This window comes from Perca fluviatilis, chromosome 22, assembly GCF_010015445.1.
Source record: "Perca fluviatilis chromosome 22, GENO_Pfluv_1.0, whole genome shotgun sequence".
NCBI lineage: Eukaryota > Metazoa > Chordata > Actinopteri > Perciformes > Percidae > Perca > Perca fluviatilis.
The window spans coordinates 16,720,093-16,744,833 of record NC_053133.1 but is presented as its reverse complement, the minus strand read 5'-3'; the positions used below and the strand labels follow the sequence as shown (position 1 = coordinate 16,744,833).

At 40.1% G+C, this 24,741-nt stretch overlaps 1 protein-coding gene across 1 annotated transcript in view; it reads right to left on the bottom strand.

Moving 5' to 3' along the window:
- Positions 1 to 64: 64 nt before the first annotated feature.
- Positions 65 to 24,741, bottom strand: part of oxsr1b (oxidative stress responsive kinase 1b) — a 48,809-nt gene continuing 24,132 nt past the window's right edge. The window contains exons 4-18 of the mRNA XM_039790207.1: positions 23,565 to 23,706; positions 13,489 to 13,544; positions 13,106 to 13,215; positions 12,576 to 12,677; positions 12,275 to 12,408; positions 11,880 to 11,928; positions 10,524 to 10,589; positions 10,318 to 10,440; positions 7,844 to 7,879; positions 6,633 to 6,812; positions 6,407 to 6,462; positions 4,346 to 4,398; positions 3,876 to 3,944; positions 3,558 to 3,622; positions 65 to 2,551 (exon numbers count right to left, since the gene is read on the bottom strand). Of these exons, the coding sequence (XP_039646141.1) occupies positions 2,477 to 2,551; positions 3,558 to 3,622; positions 3,876 to 3,944; positions 4,346 to 4,398; positions 6,407 to 6,462; positions 6,633 to 6,812; positions 7,844 to 7,879; positions 10,318 to 10,440; positions 10,524 to 10,589; positions 11,880 to 11,928; positions 12,275 to 12,408; positions 12,576 to 12,677; positions 13,106 to 13,215; positions 13,489 to 13,544; positions 23,565 to 23,706 (1,316 nt within the window). The 3' untranslated portion in view covers positions 65 to 2,476. The remainder of the gene's footprint in view (positions 2,552 to 3,557; positions 3,623 to 3,875; positions 3,945 to 4,345; positions 4,399 to 6,406; positions 6,463 to 6,632; positions 6,813 to 7,843; positions 7,880 to 10,317; positions 10,441 to 10,523; positions 10,590 to 11,879; positions 11,929 to 12,274; positions 12,409 to 12,575; positions 12,678 to 13,105; positions 13,216 to 13,488; positions 13,545 to 23,564; positions 23,707 to 24,741) is intronic.

Here is a 24,741-nt window from a genome sequence, read left to right as displayed (position 1 = left end):
GTGACTAAACCAGGAGAATGGCACCAAATACTGCAGTTTAGAAACGTAACAGTGGGTTACTGACTTTGTGGCGAACACAGGCTCAACACACCTGTATATCTTTATTTCAGGTATCTTCACTTGTAACAAGAACTACATTTCAAAGACACTGAAAATCTGAACCAAAACCTCGACAGAAAAAAAGAAATACACTTGGTCGTTTTCAATTTAAGGCTAGCATAAAATTTAACACGTTTAAAGTCAAAATAAGATTTCCTCTCAACATTTTCTCTGCAAGCAAAAAATGCATTCATTTTCATTCAATATGGCATCGGTTAAGTTTATGATGACATCACATCACCAAATGTAACAGCAAAACCTTGCTGGCGTTTCAGATGTACACATTAGAGCAGTATTAAATGAACCTCCCACTGCCAAGAACTGCGAGATGCACATTCATTAATAAACCATGTCACTAATGCACTAAAAACATCCAGAGTGTAGGTTGTAAGGATGTGACTGGACTGATAACGGCCTTTTTCATTCAAAATCCAAAGCACATCTGATCGTTCTAAATATCGACAATCATAGCTGAGCTTTTTCAAAACTGTGGGATGTAAAATCTTCATTTTAGTCATTAAAAATGACTAACAAGTGATAAAGCAGCTGGATGACTTCAATGTGGGTCAAAATAAGTGCTGGGAACAGCCTCCACTTGGTATTATTAAGAGTTGGAGACAAATTTGCAGTTACTCGGCTAAAAATTTGGGGAAATTTAAGGTGGCATTAAGCAGTGCATCAGGAGATCTGTGGCTCCACGGTAAAATATATTCAAACTTTTCAAAAGGCAAAAAGTGAAAAGCTGAAAATGTTTTAATTTAAATAAGAGTCATAAATGCCAGAGTAATTAGCTGTATGTCCCGCAAAATTAATTCAAAGTAAAATTTGCAGTGCAGTCGTCTTCCTTCACGCAGCAACCCACAATCGTGTCATAGGAAAGAAAAAAAGGCCAAGAGTGAAACACCCAGTATAAAAACAAAATCAAAGCCAACTATTATGACTTACACACTAGAGGTTAAATCAAGAACTTAAGTTTCATACACATAAACAAAAATGCACTTAAGTCTTTTCGAATTTGAGAAATTGATTCCAAACAGACACAAACGAATACCAACAGACAGGCACATGTGCTCATATAACACTTAGGTTTCAGCTGTCGTCAAACTTTTTACTTTACAAAAATTTCAACAAATAATCAAGTTCGCAAGACCTCAGGCCAGTGTCTTGTGTGAAATGAGAGGAGGCAAATTTGGCAACGGTACAAATTAATTAATCTTGCACTCCTTTTTTCTAACCATCTAAGTTATATAATTAAGTACAGCAAATTTAAAGCCAGCTTACCTCTTTTATCTGGACACTTTTCTTTCTAATAATGCTGGTCGTATCAGCACTTTAAAAAAGGACTACACTGGCAATATTCGTTATTTTTCGTATTGTCTTATCGTTGCCCAAAAACTATTGAAACTACGTTATTGAGCCACACTGTTGCACTGGGGGATATCTTCCTGTTCATGGGCACTGTAGTTTATTTTGAGTCCATTTGTGTAAAATTTGTTACTCACTAGAGCACCAAATGTGTATATAGCCACAGCTAAGAATAGTCCCCAACAAATGCACTTTTGCTTCGGTTTAAATAACATTTCATAAAACTACAGTGGCCAGCCGTTTCAGCAAATTATTTTTCCTTTAAAAAATAAAATAAAATGTAACTATACATCCATAACCTCTACAGTGACAGACTAACAAATTGTTGGTTTTTGGTCTTTCCATTGTATTTGTTGACAATTAAACAGAATAAAAGTAGCCTTATCCTTCAAAGATTGTTACTGTTAGGAATGCTCACATCCTTCTGAAAAAGTAACTTAACATGTGTTGAGTACAGAAGTGTATCTAAAATTGAATTAGTAAGCTGCATCTTACCTCCTCTCAAAATGAAGTAAAAAGTGTGACGTGAGCAACTGAAACCACACTTGTACATTCCAGACAACATAATGCTCCATATGGTAACTGGGGAATTCCCCCCCAAAAACGTGCATTCAGTAGTTCTGATGAATATAAGGCATTGTTATACTTATCAGGATTCAAGGGTGTTAGTTTAGATTGTGCAAATGCATCACATATTAGAGAAAAACAAAATAACAGAATGAGGGAGACCACGTAAGTTAAAACGGTTTGTTGCAGATACTTGCATCCTTCTACATTTACGCTGTAAACTTTTTTTTGAGTGATTCTTATACTGTACGCTCTGATACTTCAGCCAACCACAATATTCAACGAGGCGGAGTTGTATAATCCTATGGGTGACAAAAGGATACTGTCTTCTTTGGCAGTAGTGGTTTCTTTACAGCCATAGAAAGAAATAATTCATTTAACTATTTTTTTTATTATTATTTTCACATTTTTTAGGCAAGTCACGGTCCCAAGGTAGTACAACAGTTTAACTAATGCTGAGCTGAGCAAAGCCCATCAATTTGATGTCATCTGGTATTTCAGACCCCTCAGTTCCAGAGGCCTGTGAAAACAAGAGGGAAGAACAAAAGAATAAAAAGCCTGTGAAGAAGAAGACTCCATGCCAAGTTTGCTAGCTACACGCAGGTTTCAAAACTGTTGCAAAAATCTGCTTTGCAAATATTTTTTTTGAAGGACCTACACTCAAAGATACATGATGTAAACACAAATGTTTGTTTACAGGAAAACTCCATATGGCACTTTTAAGCAACTTAGGGCATTCAAATAAAATGCACATATCTTATACAGCAATGTTTGCTAGAAATATCAGTGTTCGGTTCAGTTCAATTCAATTTTATTTATATAGCATGTTTAAAAACAACCATAGTTGACCAAAGTGCTTAACAAGCGCAAAAAAAACAAAATGATAATATACACAAACAATGCAAAATACGGTAGAAACAGTAGAAAAAAGGTCAAGGTATCTAAGCTCAACTTGAACTGAAAGCCAACGAATAGCAATGGGTCTTAAGCAAGGACCTGAAGGTTTCAACGGTCCGAGATGTTCTTATATGAATAGGTAAACTATTCCAGAGGTTTGGAGCAGCTGCCGAAAAGGCTCGGTCAACTTTATTTTTTTAACCTGGATGTGAGTGCTGTCTTGTCTTGCCTTGAAACACCCTGTTCATTGTTTTAACATACTAATACTGAATGAACAATAACTAAACAGACAGGGAAAGACAGAGAAATGACATAGCTATTCAAATTTGATGCGTTTACAGATAAAGACAAAGATGACTAATATAATGTCTAGTTCATTCACAAGGTCTGCCGGATTTTGTCAAAACATATAGTTTAGCTTATCTTTTTTAAGGTGCTCCGTCACATCCCTCAACTAGTATGACTGGGCCTTTGTGGGCTTTTCCAGATCAATAATTGCTCCTCTATGTAACAGGCCTGGTATAAAAAGTTGTACAGTACTACTCATTTAGATTTAACAAAACTACAATCCAAAAAGTGATTAATTAGAAACAACTACTATCGTTTACAGATGAAGGTGTAGCACTCACCAGTTTGAAAGTGACATTTTTATTGCCTTGGGGTTCATCAACTATTTTCTGCAAATTTGCAGCAACTGAAAAAAAAAGACAATGTTGTCAGCAAATGAAAACACACAAAAATATGTATGTGCTGTGTATGTTCAGAAAGAGAGGAAAATGTGAGACAATGTGAGATGGAAAAAATGTCAGAGAGTACTGCACTGTGAGCTTTTTTTTAGCATATGAGCCACCATATGAGTGTTTAACCTTCAGGTAACTACTGAACTCTAGGAATAAAACACAATGTTGTGTGTAAGGACAGAGGAATGTTTATTTTTAATCACTGACCGATTACTAAGTCCCTCCCGTCCACCAGGCCTGCTGACACCAGCTCCTGGGACACACCATCTGCTGTGTCTGAAAAGTCAGAGCATAAGAGACCAACTGTCACAGGTGGACAAAAATGTGTATTTAAAGAAAGAAAGAAAAAACATTTCCACAACAGCTGGTTTCTGTTACGGTTTTGGGAAAAATACACTGACAACTGCAGTCCTTAAAAAAAACAAAACAGGCAGAGCTGTGTTTCTGCACCTTGTTCTCAGTGCTGATAAATATTGAAATTAGCTGCTTTTGCTTTTTCTTTTTTTCTTTTTATTTTGGCTGCTGTGATTGAAAGCTGATGCAGCAAAATAAATTAAACAAAACACGAGGTATAAAGTGTCTTAATGCCTTACTGATTACCCAAAATGTGGCATCCGCCGGGAAGACGTCGACATTTTTTTTAACTACTTGGTGATTAATACAGAAACTCCACTTACCTCTCCCTGGCATAAATTCAAAGCGGATGTCATTTAGCTCCTTTTTTGAATTTCTAAAGAGATGAAAGAAAGAAAGACCAGATCAGAGGAGTGACATTTATCATTCATTTGTTACAGGTACATAGAAATGATGGAACTTAGACTAGTGCTGTGCAATTCATCAAAATTTAAATTGCGATTATGATTTTAGCTAATGATCACAAAAACAAATAATCAAGTAAAAAGATTATTTTGCACGTTACGTTTTGCAAGTAGAATGCTTGCTGTCTTGTGTTCTGAATTGGAAAAGTATCAAGGGGAATTTCACAGCTCTAGGTGTTTTTACTGTTGATTAGTTTAATTTTTTTTTTAGGGCTGTCAAACGATTCATTTTTTTTAAATTCGCGATTAATTGCATGTTTTATCACATGATTAAAATTCTATTATTTTGCATTTCAGAACTGTTTTTAAGTCCATATTAACAATGGAAAGCAATTCTTACCAGTGGATCTTGATTGGGAATCAAATGAATGCAAAGAGAGTTACTTTATGAACTTGACTTTAAGATTTGTATTTGTTTATTTATTTACTGTAAACAAAAGAAGAAAAAAGAAAATAAAGAAAGGTACTAAACCTGGCCATGGTCAAAATTAAAGATTTAGTAATAATGTAATAACTATAACAATAACCTTTTCACCAGTAAATTGCTGTTGAACGACAAAAACAACCACCAGATGGGAAAATGGTATTTTACTGTGAATGCACCACGAGGATACCTGTTTTAAGTGAACGCACCGTCCGTGTTGTTTAATTGCGACAACGGCAGCTGCTGCGCTGCAGAGCAGACTGTTACCGTTCTCTTAATACATCCATGACGGTTACGTCCCGGTGTTGGAATCCTCTACAGTGAAATACAGTCACACTTTACACTGTTTGACGTTAGCGGTCAGCATTTTAACCGTGTTTAATCCAGCTGATAGCTAAAGGTAGGCTAACGTTACCTGCTGTCAGGTGTAGTGTAAAGTCAGGCACCGAAATTTTCGTTCTTATTCGGTCTCGTTACTACCGTTTAGGTCGGCACGTTTCGGTACCCAACCCTACTTACCAGAGTCAATATAGTGTGCAGTAACTTCTAAATAATTTTGATTACTCACTGACGTCCAGTGATCACCGGTTGATGAGACAGCGTTTGCACTTTGGTTTCATCCACAGGTCGGCGAGTAGCGCTCTCCAAAACAGTGCTTTGCCTGAGCCCACTAGCATCAACCTGAGTCACGTTAACTGTACTAGGCTTAGCTCGTAGGTGGTAGCTCAAGCTTGACGTGCTTCGGTGACATTTTAATTCGGCTTTACACAATGTGCGTATGGTTTTCGACTTGTCTACGAGCCGTCCGGGAGTTTTGAAAAATAAAAAGCGCCATTCAGAATTGTGTTGCTGCTGCATTTCTCCATCATGCCTGCAGCTGGAGGATGTGTTAGAGGAAGTATGGCAGCTTGATGATAAGCAACGGTGCTGCAAAGGGTCAAAATAGTAGCCTGTTAGGCACGACTTGAAGCCGAGTGAAGTGAAAATAAATTAATAAATGGCGGCATACGATTAAAAACAATTTACGCGTTACGCTCGGCCCTTAATCGCAACGCGATTAACGCGTTAATGGTGACAGCCCTACTTTTTTTTAAACTGTTTTTTTAAGTTAATAATTGCAACATCTTTCCAAAAGTCAATGAGGAATCGTGTTAAATAATCAGGATTTCCATATTGACCAAAATAATCGTGATCATGATTTATTTCCATAATCGAGCAGCCCTGATTAAGAATGACAATTCACCTGCTGTTTACTAAATAATAGTAAATAAATAAGTAAATAATAATAATAATATAATAATACATTTTATTCATAACGCACTTTACAATTAAAACAAATCCCAAAGTAATACAGGGTAAAAGCATCAATATAAAAGACAGATAAAAGCATTTGAAAGACTAAAAGCAGCAACCAGCGAGGTTAATTAAAAGTCATAGGTCTTGCTAAAAAGAAATGTTTCAAGTCCTTTTATGTATTTGGTAATGGAGAAACATACCTTAACCTTAATACCAAACTAATGGGAGCCTTGACATCCCCTGAGGCAGCTAGCGTCTGTCAAAATACAGATGAAGACATTTGAGTAGAATGAAAGCTTTCACAAATAATTAGCACTTTCACAGGAGTAGTAGAAGGAAGGGATTGCAGAAAAATCTGTGGTTGACAGATGACAGACCCATTTTAAGAACGTATGATTAAAATAAACTGAGCTAGGTCAGACTAACCTGTGTGGTGGGAGCAGCAGCAGCGGGTACGCCTGGTGTGGGAGATGTAGCCTGCGCAGTGGGTGGAGTGCTGACTGGTGTGGGCTGCAGCGGAACCTGGCCTGCAGCCTGAGGTAGTTCTGCCTGACCTGCGGCCGTCGGCTGGAGTGGACTAATTAAAGGCTCAGGGGTCTGGAAAACCTGAAGGAGAAATGACATTTACAGGCACTACTACAGTGGCTTGTGATTTATATGAACCGATGCTTTATTTTAAGTGAATACACACAAAAAGAAAATGAAATGTTGAGACTTTCTGGTCTAAGCAAACGTAAGCGACTGAATGTTGTTTTATTAATCAAGGAACATGAATCACAGGAACAAACCAATCCGGTCACATCCAAATGACTGCCACAGTGTAACACCAATGGCTGTGCTCATATTCCAACCCAGTCTCACGGCAGCTCGTGAAATGGTCACGCTATTTAATCTATTGATTCGTGTACACGGACACGTTTATGTCGGGGGTTTTTCGTGGTGGTCAACACGTTATTTAAACTAATGTATTTCAATGGGAAGCATCTTTCATGATCACAGCACGACTACGGTAGCGAGTAGTATGAAATGCCAAAAATCTGCTAAGGGAGGTTGGTTGGGGTGGTGAATGGGTCAAACAACACAGGACTTTCACCCCGGAGACCGGGGATCGTGTCCCGTATGTGGCGTTTCATTACCCTGTTGTTCTTTTCCTAAACCCAACTGTCCCGTTGTTGTCCCGCGTCCCCCAGAGACCGCGGATCGTGTCCCGGCGTGTGATGTGTCCTTTCCCCGTTCTTCTTTTCCTAAACCCAACCTCCGTATAGATGATTCCCATTACGTGCTGACCACCACGAGAAAAAAAAACCTAACATAAACGTGTCCGTGTACACGAATCAACAGATAAAAAATAACGTGACCATTTCACGAACTGCCGTGAGACCGTGTTGCATATTCATTACAAGCATCAAAAAAAGTTCAACTGTAGTTTGGCAAAACAATCTTAACTCAAGGTCTACTTCCTAAAGGTTAGGTAGACTTTTTAGGTTAAAACTGCCATATTTCACCTGCGCTGTTGACATTTAACAAATTCCATAACACAGATATTTTACATTGTGTGCCAGAGTCTGACCAAGTACATTGAAGTATATAGAAACCACGCTACCGCTACTGTAAAGAAATAAACTTTGGAAACTCACCTCCGAATTCTGTGATCCCTCCTTCACTCTTGGTGACTGCAAAAACAGATAAAAGAAGAGAATACTCAGAGAAGGATATCACTGCGATGACTTTAAGCAAAGCAAAAACAGCACGCGTGGATGCAAAGAACACACAGGAAGCAAGAGAGGTCAACGGCTCACTCGTTTACTTTACTCAATCGGTTCACTTTGTTCATCCTTTAAGGTAAATGCAGTCGTTTCATTAGAGTGGGAACAAAGATATCAAAGGCCAATAATACTTCAACTACACTTCACTAGCTGGTGCGGATATGGCTGGGCGACAGTATTTAGTGAGGTGAGAAAATATGTCAGTACCAGTAGATAGTTTGCTATACAGTGTCTAGCAGGGTAGCAATCCTTTTAATATCTCTGGATGTATTAAGCTATTTCAAGCAATATTGCATATCAATAAGAGGTATGATTTATGGGAATATTGGATTTACAAGATTTTAGCATCAAGGTGATGAAGTACTGTGATTTGTCAATAATTTAATTCAATGGATTAGGAAAAACAGCCACTCCTGTGTAATAATCATTTCCAGAAAATGTACTACGTCCCTATATATATTTAACCCTTGTGTTGACTTCGGGTCAAATTGACCCGTTTTCAATTTTTGTTTTATATCAGAAAATATGGGACGTAGAAATAAGCGCTGAAAATGTAAAGAAGAAAAATCTTACAATCTCATGACATAAAATTACATTCACTTTGATAAAATAAAATATTTTTTACATATAGCCCACCTTTAGGTGCGGTTAATCGAGTTGTAAACGAGTGGAAATACCTATTCTACAATTGTTGTTTCTAGTTTTAGATTTGAAAAGCAGAGAAGCAGCATACTGTAAGTGAACACAAACTCAGGAGAAAGTCACACTGTTATATTTTAATCTGCAAAAAAAAATAAAAAAGTTTAAACCAACTCCAAGGAATGTCGAGTCGGATAGAAGCCCTGCAGGCCCAAATGAAGACAAACTGACTTGACTGAGAGGACGTGATTCGACGTCTGGCTGATGTCAGACACAACATCAGCTCAGGAATCTGCTGTCTGATTCAGACAAAGCTGCTGCGTGTTCAGGCTGTTACTGAGGAAACTTTATTCGTCTTTAAAACATTGACATGACACAGGTCCGCAGGCTCCAGTTGAGCTTCAGTTTGTGAGAGTTTTGATATATAACTAGCAATATAGCTGGTGTAAAAATGTAAAGTTCAGTTTGCCAACAAGTAGCCAGTAAAGCAGCATCAAAGCAGCGGCGATATGGTTAAATTTGAATCCCTTGATGGGCATTAGTGCTCTAATTAAAAATCGCTTACAGGGTTGACAAGTAATTTGCCTTGTATTGATGAAATGGGATTTGGGTCAGTATAAATAAAACATGATTTAAAAAAGAGAAATGGAAATACAGATGGCCTCCAGGAAAGGCGACTCTCCTTTGATTAAATAACGCTCCCTCAAAGAAAACTATAAACCTTTAAACAGTTAACAAAAAGGGTTTTTGACAATTTTCCAAATTTTAAGAAATAAATCCTGGAAATGATTATGCATGTAAAATACATAGCTAGTTATGTGGGCACAATCTCCTTCACAATCCCTTCCCATGAGACACTAAATATCTCACGGTTTAAAAAGACGCTTACAATACTGGCTAATCGCTCCTGACAAGGTTAACTTGTGGGTCAAATTTGACTCGCATGTGATCTACAGCATGCCCACATTTCTGCTTAGAAGCGATGTTGTGAACCTTTACCTTCAACAAACCAATTGCATAACGTAGCCTGGTAATTACTAGTAGTCTTCTGATAAGTTAGTGTAAAGTTACATAATCCTGGAACAAAGTCACAACTATGTGGAGGAGAAGAGCTGTGTGCCGATTTAAAATCAAGTATTATTCCTACAAAGACCTCGACAGTGAAAGCGTATTTAACCAAAAGTCAAGATGAGACCTGATAATCTGGTTCATCAAAACTGTTAAGACAAATATGACCTGTATAAAGTATCCACATGAGTTTCCCAATGCATGTCTACAGCCCTCACTCTTAAGAACAAAGGTCATTCTCCTTCACGTTTGTCTCCCTACGAGGTCTTTCCTGCCCTTTATAGCAACCACGTGCTCCCTAGCTAACATGTGCAGAGAGTGTCCTTCCTTGTTAGGGGAATGCCATCTGTATTGTGGTGGCAAGTGAACAACCCTGGACGCAGGCAGCTCGAGTGGGTAGGAGAAGCGCACTTGTCGCCTGGTGGCACTAACAGGCTTCACCTGCTGCTCCTTGGCCGTCAGACAGAACATACACACATACGGGAGACTCAGTGGAGAGACAAAGGACAGACATGCTACTGCACAGACACGAGAATGACAAAATTTAAACATTGTACAGCGATTAAAGAGACAAGACATGTAGAGTGTGACAAAAGTGTTAACGTGAGAGGGAAACACATGTTGTAGGTTCACCTCACCCTTAAGGCAGCAACGGCTGCTTTGCCCTCTTCACTTTCTTCATCCAGCTCATCGTCACTCCATTCCCATTCGCCATCCTCCGTTTTATGCAGCCGACCACTTGAACCTGGCACCCGACGTACCTGTCAACACATATGCGCACAACTGAGCTCATCTTCTTAGCAATAAAGCACAAAGTGTAGATTTTAAACCATTGACGTCTTACCCTTTTTGACCTCTCTGTTATTGTGGGCGCCCTCTGGAGCAACCTCTCATGTAAATACTCATGGGTCTGTCATAAAGAGGAAAGAAAGAGCGGTTACACCAAAAGCTATATCTGTTTATTCTGTTACCTGATTAAGTCTTGTATTATTCAGAAATTGATCTGCGACACATAATGTGCTTTAGTAGGACTCTTAGCTACACTGGCTTCCTGTCAAAATGTAGAATTTAATTTTAAATCCATCTCATTACTTTTAAAGCCTTCCACAACTTGGCTCCACCATATTCTGGATCAGTGAGTCCCTGACTTCATATAGGTCCACAACGACTCTCAGGTCATCAGAATAAGGGCCCCTGGTTGTGCAAGACTCCCACTGATGGTCATCCCAGATGATGTTTTAAATCTCATCTCAACACCTATTTATTCTAAAAAGGCATTTTATTAATGCAGACTCTCTTTTAACTTTAATTCTTGCTTATCTTTGCGGTTTCTCTTATTTTTTTGTTATTCAACCCTGGTTTAATAAAGTACTATTACTTTAAATCAAACACTCCTACAAAAACGGTTTCTTCTTTTCTTCAAATGGTGGACATTTCATTAGCACTTGTTCCCAACAGATAGCAACAAAGATTTAACCAACAGAACAAACAAAACAAAATAGCAAATCAATAATCACTTGCTTGATAGCCATTTAAATCCATACTGCAGGCTGACACAGGTCCAAGTTTGCCCATTAATACCAGAGGTGTATCTGTTCTAAAATACCTAAAAGAATCACAAAGCCTGCCCTCTGCTGTACATAAAGGGTAGTTCTTGTTGCTGACCAGAGTAATGTAGTAATTTAGGCGGTGTGACATGCTGAACCAGCACTCTGGTTGCTAGGGTACTGGGCAGCCTGGGGCTGGAGTTAGACTGCTTATCCCTGCTTTTGTTAGAAACGGCACTGTATGGTCAATGATGAGAGGAATGCTGCAATGGCCTCAGCTTGGGTCAGATACACTGACAAGTTGAGCCAAGTGAAAAGTAGCCTGACTCACACAAACACCTCAAGGAGAGACTTTTTTTATTTATTTTAATTTATTTTCATCGCTTGATGCATTACTACAACTCTTGTTCCTACATAAACTCCCAATCCGTCAATCATTTCTAAACTTCTGGAGCTAAATAATAACCAACCTACAGCCATTAAGGGAAGCTTAATTTTAAACAGAGGCCATATTAGGCCATTCAGGTCCAGTCACTTCTGCAGGCTCAGACCTTTACTCATCAACCAGCTCAACTGGTGCCTGAATCGGGGATGATGCTGACTCACTGTGTAACTAATCGAGTCACAGGCCCAGAGGGAGCTCAAGCACCTACCTTTGCTTTCTGAAAGAATTTATGCTTCAACAACTCTGAGGATGTTGGCCTGAAAAACAGCAGAATGGAGGTAAATCAGGCCTGTTATACCCTCAATAATAGAAAAAAAAAAGGTGCAACATATGTTTAACAGAACCAGGGAAACACAATGAAACAAAAAGGATTGTGGTCAGGACAATAAAAGCAATCATATGCTGCTTTGCTTAACATGTGCCAAGTAGTAAAAATCTGTAAATTAACTGTCCATGACACCACGTATCACATGCTGATTTGTTGCTGTTGTTGGAATTAGCACATATTTACCATAATGCCTTTGATTAAACATATCTACTGGGAGCCAATATAAAGCATTGCGTGTTATATGAGACTCTATGTAAAGGCATTACAATCAACACCTTTTCTCTGGCTCCTTCTGTAGACACAGGGAGATCATCTTCCTGAAGGATTTGCCGTATTTCTTTACCATCTCCTTGTCTGTGATGCCGGTCTCCAGAGACGGGGGATCATTCTGCAGCGTCAGCATCAAGACCTGAGGACACCAGCAACATTTTCACTCAAATGTCACAAGGGCACAACACGTGGCATCTCATCAGCTGTGTCCACAGAAAGTCAGAGGACATGACTTTGCATTTGTTTTGTGTCATTTACTCATTTACACATTTCTAAGTAAGCTAGATTGCTCCACCGTGTCCTCACCTTCATTGGCGGGTATTTGTGATAAGGTGCGGCCCCTGTGGCAAGCTCAATGGCTGTGATCCCAAAACTCCAAATATCTGCTTTGAAATCATATCCCCTCACCTGTGGAAACAGAAGCATATATCATCTTCATCTTGTAATGACATGAGAGCCACAAATTCAAATATCAAAAACATCAACTGTGTTCATGGAAGAAATTGGTTTTCTCTCGAGGTAGACCACAAAAATCCAGACAGTTCTTGGGATGGAAATGGGCTAGTTTTCAGCATTTAAAGTCATACATAATCTGCAAGTTCAGGCTCCAGAGTCTTATTGTATTGTCGCGGAGTGCTTAGTCACAGGAAAGATAAGCAGCTTTGGCTACAGGCCTCAGATTTCTACAACAGTGTCCGTTAAAAATAAAAATGTCATTCCATTCATTGCCAATTAGAATTGAATGTCTGTTTCTCGCCTGCTAAGATAAGTCGTGTCTGATTGGGGGCTTTCTGTCGTCATGGTTACTTCTTGGCTCCGTGCTAAAGATGACCAACCTGCTCCATGACCTCTGGGGCCATCCAGCATGGCGTTCCCACAAACGTCTTGCGCACTTTATTTCGAGTGATGTCACCACCTGTGGCTAGAAAGGCACTGACACCAAAGTCTGAAGGAAGGGCAGAGAGAGGGAAAGAAAATGAACACACACAAATGACCCAAAGCAGTAAGTCAATAAAAGTATTGTCAAGAAGTTCATTTTCCTCCACGGACTAGGCCTCCTATGCATAAATACGCTGATATAGTGGAACAGAGTTGGCAATCCATCAGGGGTAAAGAGGTTGCAGCACAACAACAACAAACTACTTCTTCACACCTAATCTGGCTAATTGGTGACAGGTGCTGAAAGATGGTGCTGCCTCGTTGCTAAATATAAAAATACCTGCAATTTGCACTGAACCGTCATCCCCGAGGAGAATGTTTCCAGCCTTTAGATCTCTGTGAAAGACAAGACAAGAATTTGTACATTAAATAAACTCCTCTCTCAAATAGCTGTCAAAGATAAAGTGATTGAAGTAGCTCCAGTAATGACAAAGTTATTAACATTTTATGAAAGACTACTTTAGTTCTACCCTCAGTTAATTCAAGCGTATGGATCTCTTCTTCACTTTAGTGCACTGATAACTTGGATTTTACACATCTTGGTTCAACAAATAGGCTTCAAATCTATCATCTCTCTACCACTCTTTTTAGACTTCATTGGCAACACACACAGTCTGTAGTTAATTTGTTCATCCCTGTTCAGCCTCCCCTGGTGGTGATAAGTGGATCCAGCAGGGACAGCTGTCTGACTGCCTGTCTGCCTCCGTGCACACTCGCACACAATTGCACATACTGCCACACAGAATATATACGGCCATCTCACTAGCCAGACAGAGTTGTCATAGCAACAGACTTTCCGAGATGAAGTCAAAGGGTCAAGTGAAAGATGAGGAAATAAAGAATAAGGATGGCGGCATTGTCACAGAGGACATCAGTCGGCTCTTTCTGCTGTCCAGGCTTTCAGGGAGTGAATGTACATTTTAAAAGAGAACAATGGGAGAAAGACTTGACAGGACAAAGAACACCGAAGTGGAATAGCCCCAGAACTGTCAGCACATTACACCACCTTCCACAACTTCTAACAAATTTCATTTGCACCAATTACCCTGAGAGTTCTTAAAACTGTACTGACAGGCAGACAAATGATTCAAAAGAGATGCAGTCTCAACAGCGGAGCAGTTCACTTTGTTACCAGATGGGGGCAATGGAGTAAAAAGCTTGCAACTTCAGCTGAAAGATGAATGCTGTTGTATCCTTCATGCAAACAAATTGGTCTCAATGAATGTAAAAAAATAGACTGGTCTTTCGAGTACTGTTTTGGAGATGAGACATGACTCAGCTTCCAAGAAACAAAGGCTCACTTTATCATATAATTCAATCCAGACTATAAACGCATGCCAAATACCAGCTGCGGGGGGGGGCAAATGCAGAGACAATTGTGGTGGTTGGAACGATTCTTGTGCTACTCAAACAGGAAATTGAAATGCATGGCTGAAACTTTCCCTGGATCACTAAAAAACCTATTACCTGGGTTCCTGAACTCTTCCTGTGGTTTTGCAGCAAAAAAGTAGAGGAGGTGGAGTTGGCAATTTTGGCTTAAGCACCTCTTCTCCTGTAGCTACAAGAAGTACAATCTTTACGAGCAACCCACTCAAGGCACACAATGTGCTAAAGGGTCTTAAGAATGTGCAGGTCACTGTTCAGATCTTTGTTCAAATGCTGCTGAATACTTGAGTGTAGAGGCCTCTTTAGCTAAGAGTGCTCCAGTAAAATACAACAGATGTTGTAGCAACAGGGGCAGGGAGTGGCAAACAGTGAGGCACAGAGGGAGGAATGCAGCATATGTGACATATTAGATGGCTTAAAAGCAATACATGGGGATTCCCACTGGAGGACCAAATGACTAGCCTGGCTCCGCCCTCCAACGTACTTCTGCTCAATTAAAATTTTCCTTCAGTACTCCGTCTGGGTTTGCGGTATATTCTTGGGTTTTCTCCGGCCAAATCTTAACCGGTCCAATCAGCGAACAGAGGGAGTGGCTGAGAACGATGACGTTGAGGTTGTGCGCTAGTTTGAGTTGTAGTTCTGTAATGGCGGCGGAGAAAGATTCGAGCGAAGCCATTCGGTCCGTTGTGGCAACGCTGCCGAATATCCAAAAGTTAAAGCCCAAGCAAGAACAGTCTTTGCTGAGTTTTGTTGGTGGCCATGATGTTTTGGCCCTCCTCCCCAGGGGGTTCGGGAAAAGTGTGATTTTCTAGTTTGCTCCGTTAGTGGTGAAGGAGCTAGCTAAGGCGAACGCTAGCGATGCTAAGGCAAAAGCCGGCGTCACGACCAAATGACTGCTGGGATGATAAAACCTCTTCTCTTAATACATCCTTGGATAAAACTAGCAAGAAGTAGATTGGGATACTATAAAAGACAGGGTGAAAGCTGACTGTGTCAATGCCTTCTCTAAACAGAGTCTTTTAAGTAATAAGCTCAGGCAGAAAGAGCTGTCACTGTACTACATGTGGAAAAACTTTGATGTGCATTTCTGTCTAGATGAGTTCATTATGTAATGGATACACTAGGGATGATGCAGAGGAAGGGAAAGGGTGGATGAAAAACAGACATGACAGTCGTTGCTTGAAAAGGCCACCGTTAGAAATGTGTTCTGCCGTACAGACGTCTGGGCTCGGCGGCTCTCTGGCTTGTCCCACTGTCGCTTTGCTGTCCTGACATAACAGCTAGGTGACATCAGGTCACAGTACCTTCCAGTTTATTGCACTCACCACTTCTGCCTAAAAGAACGTGCTCATCCTCTACCTTGGGTGTTCGTACATACAACGGGGATGATTTACATCTGGTAATTTGATATGTTGCTTTTTAAGGATTAGAGGGGACGTGCAGAGTTGACCACTTGAGGCTAAAAGGCAAGTCTGGGAGTATCCCAAAATACTTTTCCTGGTTTACACAACCACTATCCCTCTCTCAGTGAGTCCAGTCATAAATACTAGTGCTTGTTACTCTTTTATATTTACAATTAATTTGAAAACCGTACAAATGATACAAGCCTTCAGTGTTTTTATTGAAACTGCAACAATTTCCAACAATTTGCTGCAAGAAATCTGTAGACTATGACTTGTAAATTAACCACTCTGGCCATGTCACAAGACCTGCTAACTTATCATCTCATGCCCACATTTGTCCAAGAAAAAAAAGACTAGCTAATGGAATACATTTAGCCTACTTGCTAATCCGAAACGATTGATTTTTTTATTTTAAAAAATTTTTTTTTTTTAAAACATGCAGCGTATTCGTTCAGCTGCATTTCCTTTCCCCTGCTCTCCGCCGTCTCTCCGCTCACGGGTCTCTTTCATATAGGCCGCACAGCCACACGCCACACGCACACGCGCAAACCACACACACACACACACACACACACACACACACACACACACACACACACACACACACACACACACACACACACACACACACACACACACACACACACACACACACACACACACACACACACACACACACAGTCTGTCTCCATCAAAACGAGAGAAGACAAGTTCATGAAAGGTTGGTATCTCATGAACACCTTTACACAAATCACACATTAAAAAGTGCTATAAAAAGATTTTATATTCTGAATACAATGTTGTCAGTGTGTTAATGTTGGAGTCCCAACCTGACTCTTAGCAAACAAGCGATTGTGCCTGCTTTAGAAAGTTAACTAGTCGCAAGTTTGTGGTAAAATGCAGTTGGGTTGTCGAGGTCAAAACACTATATGTAGCAGCTGTGAATCAAATAAACTTATTATAAATAATGTTATGTCTTTTTTTACTCTTACACTGAATGTTTGCTGCTTCAATCCAGATGAGTATTTAAAAGTATTTTCTGCAACTGAAAAAGGAAAGTGTTGAGGATGAGGACCAGCCTGAACCGGAGGTATCAGTCTGGAACAGAGCTGAACAGTCCGACCAGTGTAATTAGTTATGTTATTAATTTGTTTACAATATTTTCAGGCTTCAACCAGTGAAAGACAGGGTCAGGGAGAGAAAGAGATAGATTTGTTAGGCATTGAATAAAGAGTAGGAGAGGACAGCATCCAACAGCGTGTCCTCCTCAGTTTTTGATACTTGATTGTTACGAAAATAAGTATTTTACCCCCAAGTTGTGCACTGAACTCTAGTGTGGCTAATAATCCCGATCAAGACTTGCAATGATCGTCAACACATTTTGAAGTTGTTCAATTAATGAATTAATGAGTAACTTTTTGTGCTCAAAAGACTTTTTGTTTCACATACCGGTACTACGTCAAGATGAGTTTTATATGAATGAAGAGCATAAAGCTATTAATCAGAAGCATTTTACTGCCATAGTGTCCTCAGAGTTCTTTCATTACTCACCGTCTACATAAATCTACAGTATATGACACGATCAGCTTGTTCAAATTCACAATTACAACTAATCTCTGAGAAACAATATCTTAATATTACTTTAAGGTGGACTTACAATTTAAATATGCTCCACTCAGATAAAAGACAACCCACGTAGCTGCGTCACTCACAAAGAGTGATCAAGGTGATCTGATTGCATCCATCCTGCACTCATTCAAGAACCCTGAAGGTTCACTTTGGTTCACTGCAGCAGATTGTAATGCTCTGAGAAAAAGGCTGCAGAGTGCAGACAGTCATTAACATTCACAGGAGAGGAGGAGGAGGAGGAGGAGGAGGAAGAGGAAGAGGAGGAGGGAGGAGGTGGTGACACAATGCACCATGCAAGTTCAAAGAAATACTGTAGCGGAGAGGAAAAAAGCCAACCTGCACTTCAAGTCCCAACTCTTACTAGTGATCCATCCACCATATCTTACAATAGTAGGCAGGATTACGCTGGAACAAGCACTGAAATTTGAAGCTTATTTCTCTTTGTTAAATCACATTGAAGCCTATCAAAATGTTTCCAGACACTAAATGTGTCTGGGATGTTATGCCATCAATGAATATTGAAAAATGAGCAGGATATGTGTGGTCTCTATATATTTATGACCTGCTGAAATGATAGCCAGGCAGTAGCCAGGTGGGAACAGCCACGGTATGAAACTGTCAAGAAGATTAATCACTCTCATCTGGCAGCAGCGCACCTTGCAGCTTCACCGGGTCACCTCCTGTGACATCACATCCTGGTGCCAGGCTCACAGTGCTCCTAACAGGGCTGTAAAAGAGGGTTTATGAGATGCCCTGTGGGTCTCCTATGGAGATAAAATACCTCCCCTCTTTTAACCGTGCACTTTTTGACCACAAAAATATATTTCCTTTGCGTCTCTATTTGTGACTGCTTTCTCCATACTGCTGAATTTTATTCTCATTCGTTTTTCCAAATCAATTTTTCATTTATCAATTTTCCTTTAATCTACAGCAAGACACTCTCCCAGAGGCGGCACAGCCATTACCTGATCATTACTAAACCACATAGCAAGTAATTTGCCAGGCAGAGCCCTCACATGTACCCTCAGAAGAAATGTCAGGTTTCAGAGATGAGTAAGCAAAGAGCTCCCCACAACAAATAATTAACTTACAGGCCGATTTTCGAAGATTCAACTGACAAAATCCAGACTATTCTTCTCTTATCATGTGCATGTTGCCTAATATAGAAAAGTAAGACACACCAAGGGTGGTAGTGAGGTGCTGATCACTGGAGGTAGACTTGAAAATAAGAAAAAATTGTTGCACACTCTGACTCCATACGCATATCATATGCATATGACCCTTGGACACAATTTTCTTATTTCCATGTGCATGTTGTCTACCTGCTGCTCAAGTTAGAGGACAAGTGTCACCTCTGAATCACTGACTTTCCGAGCTGCTGTGAATGTGGAGGTGGAGCAGTTCGCCGTCATGTGGTAAATGTCTCTGGTAGAGGATACAGCCCGGGCCGTGAAGACTCTAATTGCTTTTCTGCCGCCCTGGGCTGGATGGAACATATCATGTGACACTTTCTCGCTTTCACCCTCCTCGTCAAGCCTCAACCCCTTAAATCTCTCAATCACCCGTGCCCCTGGGGCTCCGACTCATATGATCCAGCTTACACAGGAGGGACACGTGTACATCAGCCGACCTCGATGGACTGACCATAGCTTCTCCACTCTCAGCATGTCAATGATTTTCAGTGCTGGGGGATTACCTCACAATTCCTTTTCCATAAGTCACACCTGAGAGCCTGCGGTGGACAAAAGTGATAAAGGAATGGTCTATTAATGATCCCCTAATGTCTCCTTCAACAGGGCACCGAGTTAAAGGCAGGTTTCACTCGGGGAAAAACATTTCCGTCTCTTTGGCACTGACCGATAACCCTGTCACATTATGCTGAAAGTGGATACTTAAATGCTGCAGGAGAGGTATACCGCAGTGGATTTTCCTTTTAATTAACACAGTCATTTGAACAGTGTAATTCCATACATCTCTACCTATAGTTTCTATAGGATACAGCAGTTTTCTAATTAAGAGGTTAATGAGTCGATGCTTAATACACAACCCTCATCCCATGGTCAAAGTCTTAAATCAAACCTCTCTCTCAGGCACGCTACTCTGAAAGCTACTGAACACTTAACCAAGCCGAAAAGGTATGCATTATTTACACGTGTGCCAGTGGAAGAATTAAGAGACGTATGATACTTGAGTAATGAATATTAAATACAGAAGAGGTAGTGCGATGACTTCTACAGCCAGTATGTCGACTGGGTTCATTTTAACAGCTTGAGCGTGCAGACTTAGCCAGGTCTTGAACTGGCTTAGAAGAGAGCTTTTGGGATTTAATTTCCTGTGGAACGCAAATCACACTCACTCACACATTCCATATTCATACAGTAACTAAAGATTATCAGCCCGGAAGTCATAGTCTACAGATTTCTTGCAGCAAATTGTTGGAAATTGTTGCAGTTTCAATAAAAACACTGAAGGCTTGTATCATTTGTACGGTTTTCAAATTAATTGTAAATATAAAAGAGTAAGTTTGATTTCATAACAATACTTTAGTGGTATGCCATAAACACATCAATAATGCTTCTTCTTCTACACTTTCCCACTTTTCCCTTCCCCTTGGGGAAGTTTACTGACTCATCTTTATACAGACCCCAATATTACCAATCACTTCCGTGTATCATCACTTGCATTAAACCATGCACTAAGATTTATTTGCACAGGTTGCCAGAGATTTCACTTACTTTTTTGACTAAGATAGAGGAAATATGTGACAAGATCACTGAGCTATGGAAAGAGTTTGAAGGCAACAGATGCCACATAATGATATAGTATATATGAGTAATATATCAAAAGATATAATAATAAACATTTATGCTAATAAGTACATTAATGAACCCAATAAAATCCAGTGAAATGTAATCCTGTTTCTTTAATTTCTGAATTAAAACAGTAATAATAATAAATATATGTGTATGGTAGGGGAGTGGGGGTGGTAGTCTTAGGCAGTGACCTCATTTAGGATTCTATTGGCCTGAGGGTAGAAGCTCTTCCTAAGCCATATAACACATTTTAATTAATATGAAGTATTAATATGAAATCTGTATCTTAAAAACATTTAATTAGGGCAGTCTCAAAAAAACAATACTTTAATCCAAAAATGCATCTCATGTACAGCAATCAATTCTACTGTATAGTGGGAGCCTCTGTGCTCAAGCATTCAGGGCCTAATTTACTAACACTAGCGCAGTTTGCGCTGCGTCTGTTTATGCGAGTTCGGTAATAGCGCACGCTATGCTTCCACATTTTGCGTAGTATTTATCAACCCTGACACCCATTAGGCAATCAGCGTCTTTCTCCGCCCACTGTACGTAAATTGCGCTGTAGCAAAGCGGTACTTGTGCTATGATACGGCTGAGTGCAGACTGCGATATTCCCACTGCTGATGCTATGACTGTTTGAAATGATCCTGATGCCAATACAGTGCCTTGCGAAAGTATTCGGCCCCCTTGAACTTTTCGACCTTTTGCCACATTTCAGGCTTCAAACATAAAGATATAAAACTGTAATTTTTTGTGAAGAATCAACAACAAGTGGGACACAATCATGAAGTGGAACAAAATTTATTGGATATTTCAAACCTTTTTAACAAATCAAAAAACTGAAAAATTGGGTGTGCAAAATTATTCAGCCCCCTTAAGTTAATACTTTGCGCGCGCTACCTTTTGCGCGCATTACAGCTGTAAGTCGCTTGGGGTATGTCTCTATCAGTTTTGCACATCGAGAGACTGACATTTTTGCCCATTCCTCCTTGCAAAACAGCTCGAGCTCAGTGAGGTTGGATGGAGAGCGTTTGTGAAACGCAGTTTTCAGTTCTTTCCACAGATTCTCGATTGGATTCAGGTCTGGACTTTGACTTGGCCATTCTAACACCTGGATATGTTTATTTGTGAACCATTCCATTGTAGATTTTGCTTTAGGTTTTGGATCATTGTCTTGTTGGAAGACAAATCTCCGTCCCAGTCTCAGGCCTTTTGCAGACTCCATCAGGTTTTCTTCCAGAATGGTCCTGTATTTGGCTCCATCCATCTTCCCATCAATTTTAACCATCTTCCCTGTCCCTGCTGAAGAAAAGCAGGCCCAAACCATGATGTTGCCACCACCATGTTTGACAGTGGGGATGGTGTGTTCAGGGTGATGAACTGTGTTGCTTTTACGCCAAACATAACGTTTTGCATTGTTGCCAAAAAGTTCGATTTTGGTTTCATCTGACCAGAGCACCTTCTTCCACATGTTTGGTGTGTCTCCCAGGTGGCTTGTGGCAAACTTTAAACGACACTTTTTATGGATATCTTTAAGAAATGGCTTTCTTCTTGCCACTCTTCCATAAAGGCCAGATTTGTGCAGTATACGACTGATTGTTGTCCTATGGACAGAGTCTCCCACCTCAGCTGTAGATCTCTGCAGTTCATCCAGAGTGATCATGGGCCTCTTGGCTGCATCTCTGATCAGTCTTCTCATTGTATGAGCTGAAAGTTTAGAGGGACGGCCGGGTCTTCGTAGATTTGCAGTGGTCTGATACTCCTTCCATTTCAATATTATCGCTTGCACAGTGCTCCTTGGGATGTTTAAAACTTGGGAAATCTTTTTGTATCCAAATCCGGCTTTAAACTTCTCCACAACAGTATCTCGGACCTGCCTGGTGTGTTCCTTGTTCTTCATGATGCTCTCTGCGCTTTACACGGACCTCTGAGACTATCACAGAGCAGGTGCATTTATACGGAGACTTGATTACACACAGCTGGATTCTATTTATCATCATTAGTCATTTAGGTCAACATTGGATTATTCAGAGATCCTCACTGAACTTCTGGAGAGAGTTTGCTGCACTGAAAGTAAAGGGGCTGAATAATTTTGCACGCCCAATTTTTCAGTTTTTTATTTCTTAAAAAGGTTTGAAATATCCAATAAATTTCGTTCCACTTCATAATTGTGTCCAACTTGTTGTTGATTCGTCACAAAAAATTACAGTTTTATATCTTTATGTTTGAAGCCTGAAATGTGGCAAAAGGTCGAAAAGTTCAAGGGGGCTGAATACTTTCGCAAGGCACTGTATTTGTAATGTAGCGAGGAGTTTAACAACTGCCGGAATGGGATGTGAACGCTGAGTGGGAGATTCAATTTCATCTTTGATTTCTTCCAGTAACTCTAATATTGCATGGCTGCTTGATCTGTAACGCTAAATGATGTTGTGTTCACTGACAAAGTGTGATTCTTGTGTTAAAAATATTTTCAGTCTCGCCTATGTCTTCGTCTTGCTCAAATTACTGTTGCCATTTCACCAGCGGCATAAAGGTCTACGAGGAAACTCGATTGCGGCTGGTTTAGACCTGCTTTAAAGAGGCAGAGAATTTCCCCCGCAGAATAGAGGCGCGCTCTTACTGACAGTCTTTGTAAATACCACAGAATATATAATTAGATGCACTTTGTGCTTATCCTCCCACCTTTTTGGGTGGAACTCTGACTTTCCCCACGACCCTCCCACGAATGCATATTGAAAGCGCAACTTGTCTCTTCTCGTTCATGTGGCAGACAATCTGCGATTTTACCCATTTTGTAAATAGCCCGCATCGTTTACGTCCGTCTTTGCGACCGATTAGCGCCTGGAAACAGGCGCAAACAGCTTGATAAATCTAGCCCTCAGTTTCTACAATGCACTGTATCAGAATTAGTGTGCTCACAAACACAAATGGACAAAGACTCCACTATAATAACATAATGTCCCAAGAAGTCAAGGCGGGGGACATAATATTAGAGCAACAGAGAAGAGAAAGTTTATGCTCCATAAACCGCCAAGGTGAAGTCTGATATCTGTGCGTACTGGTAATAGAAGGTCATGTGTCAGTTTTATTACAGGACCAGAGTGCAATGTCATAAGTCTTGTTACCTGTGGATCTGTCCGTTCTTGTGTAGGTACTCCAGGCCTTCAAGCACATCTTTCAACACCGTGGCTATGCTGGCCTCGTCCAGGACGCCTGTCTTGTGTTCGCCTCGCGAGATGATATGCTTGATGACGTCCAGCACGGAGCCTGGAGAATAACCACAGGACAGTGGTTGATACAAAGAATTACAATGGCATGCTTCAATTTTCTTTGATGAATACTAGATTTGTCAATATCAACGTCAGAGAGAAATGAAAACTATGCAGCAGTTGACCTCTTTAGAAATGGCTGGGTAAATAAAGCGTCCTGTTTCTGATGATCTAGCTCCACCATCAATGAGAAGATCAACTCAGGCTAGCCTGTATCATTTGTTAAGCCTACTCTAAACTAAAACTTATTTATGAAAACATATACTTCCTGGTGGATTGGCAGACATTCAGTCAAGATGATTCCTGTATAATCTTATATTGTGTGGATGAATTAGATTGTGGGTACACAAAGACCTTCCAGTTCCAGGAAGATGGATTTCATTGAAAGAAAAAACAAATAAATAATTAGCTGTGAAGACAATTTCCTTTAACCATAAACATCACCATGACCTTTTTATTTGGCTATGGCAAAACAAACCAATGGTGGAGAGAGATAAACCAGAACATACCATCGTTACCATGCATTCTCTAAAGGGTAAATCCACCATTAAAAAATAATTTATGTTGTGCCGTCTATGGTATTAAAAAAAGTAAAGTCAGTATCTACAAGCACCAACAACTGTCTCAGTGTCTAAACAGCAACAAGACCTAAAATGACGATGTCATTATGGGACATTTTGGACTTGGTCCATTGACTTTAAATTAGATTGACTTTGTAAGTATGCTCACAGGATTTTTGTTTGAGGTTTTCCATTCAAATAAGTTTCATTTGGATGTTAAGCACACAGCTGGTAGTCAGAAAATGTGCCCAGTTAAAATCAGCATGGCTGCTGTCAGAGTCATGCCATTACTCTCCGTCTACAGAGCAGCTCTATGATTTTACTCTTGATGACAACATCATTACAGTCTGACTGAGCGCTACAGTTTAAGAAAAAATATACTTTATGGGAATTCTGTTTCATGGCGCATGACATGTGCCTTTAATGCCTTTGGAATTGGACAGGACATCTGCACGGAAGATAGGTGTGCATGT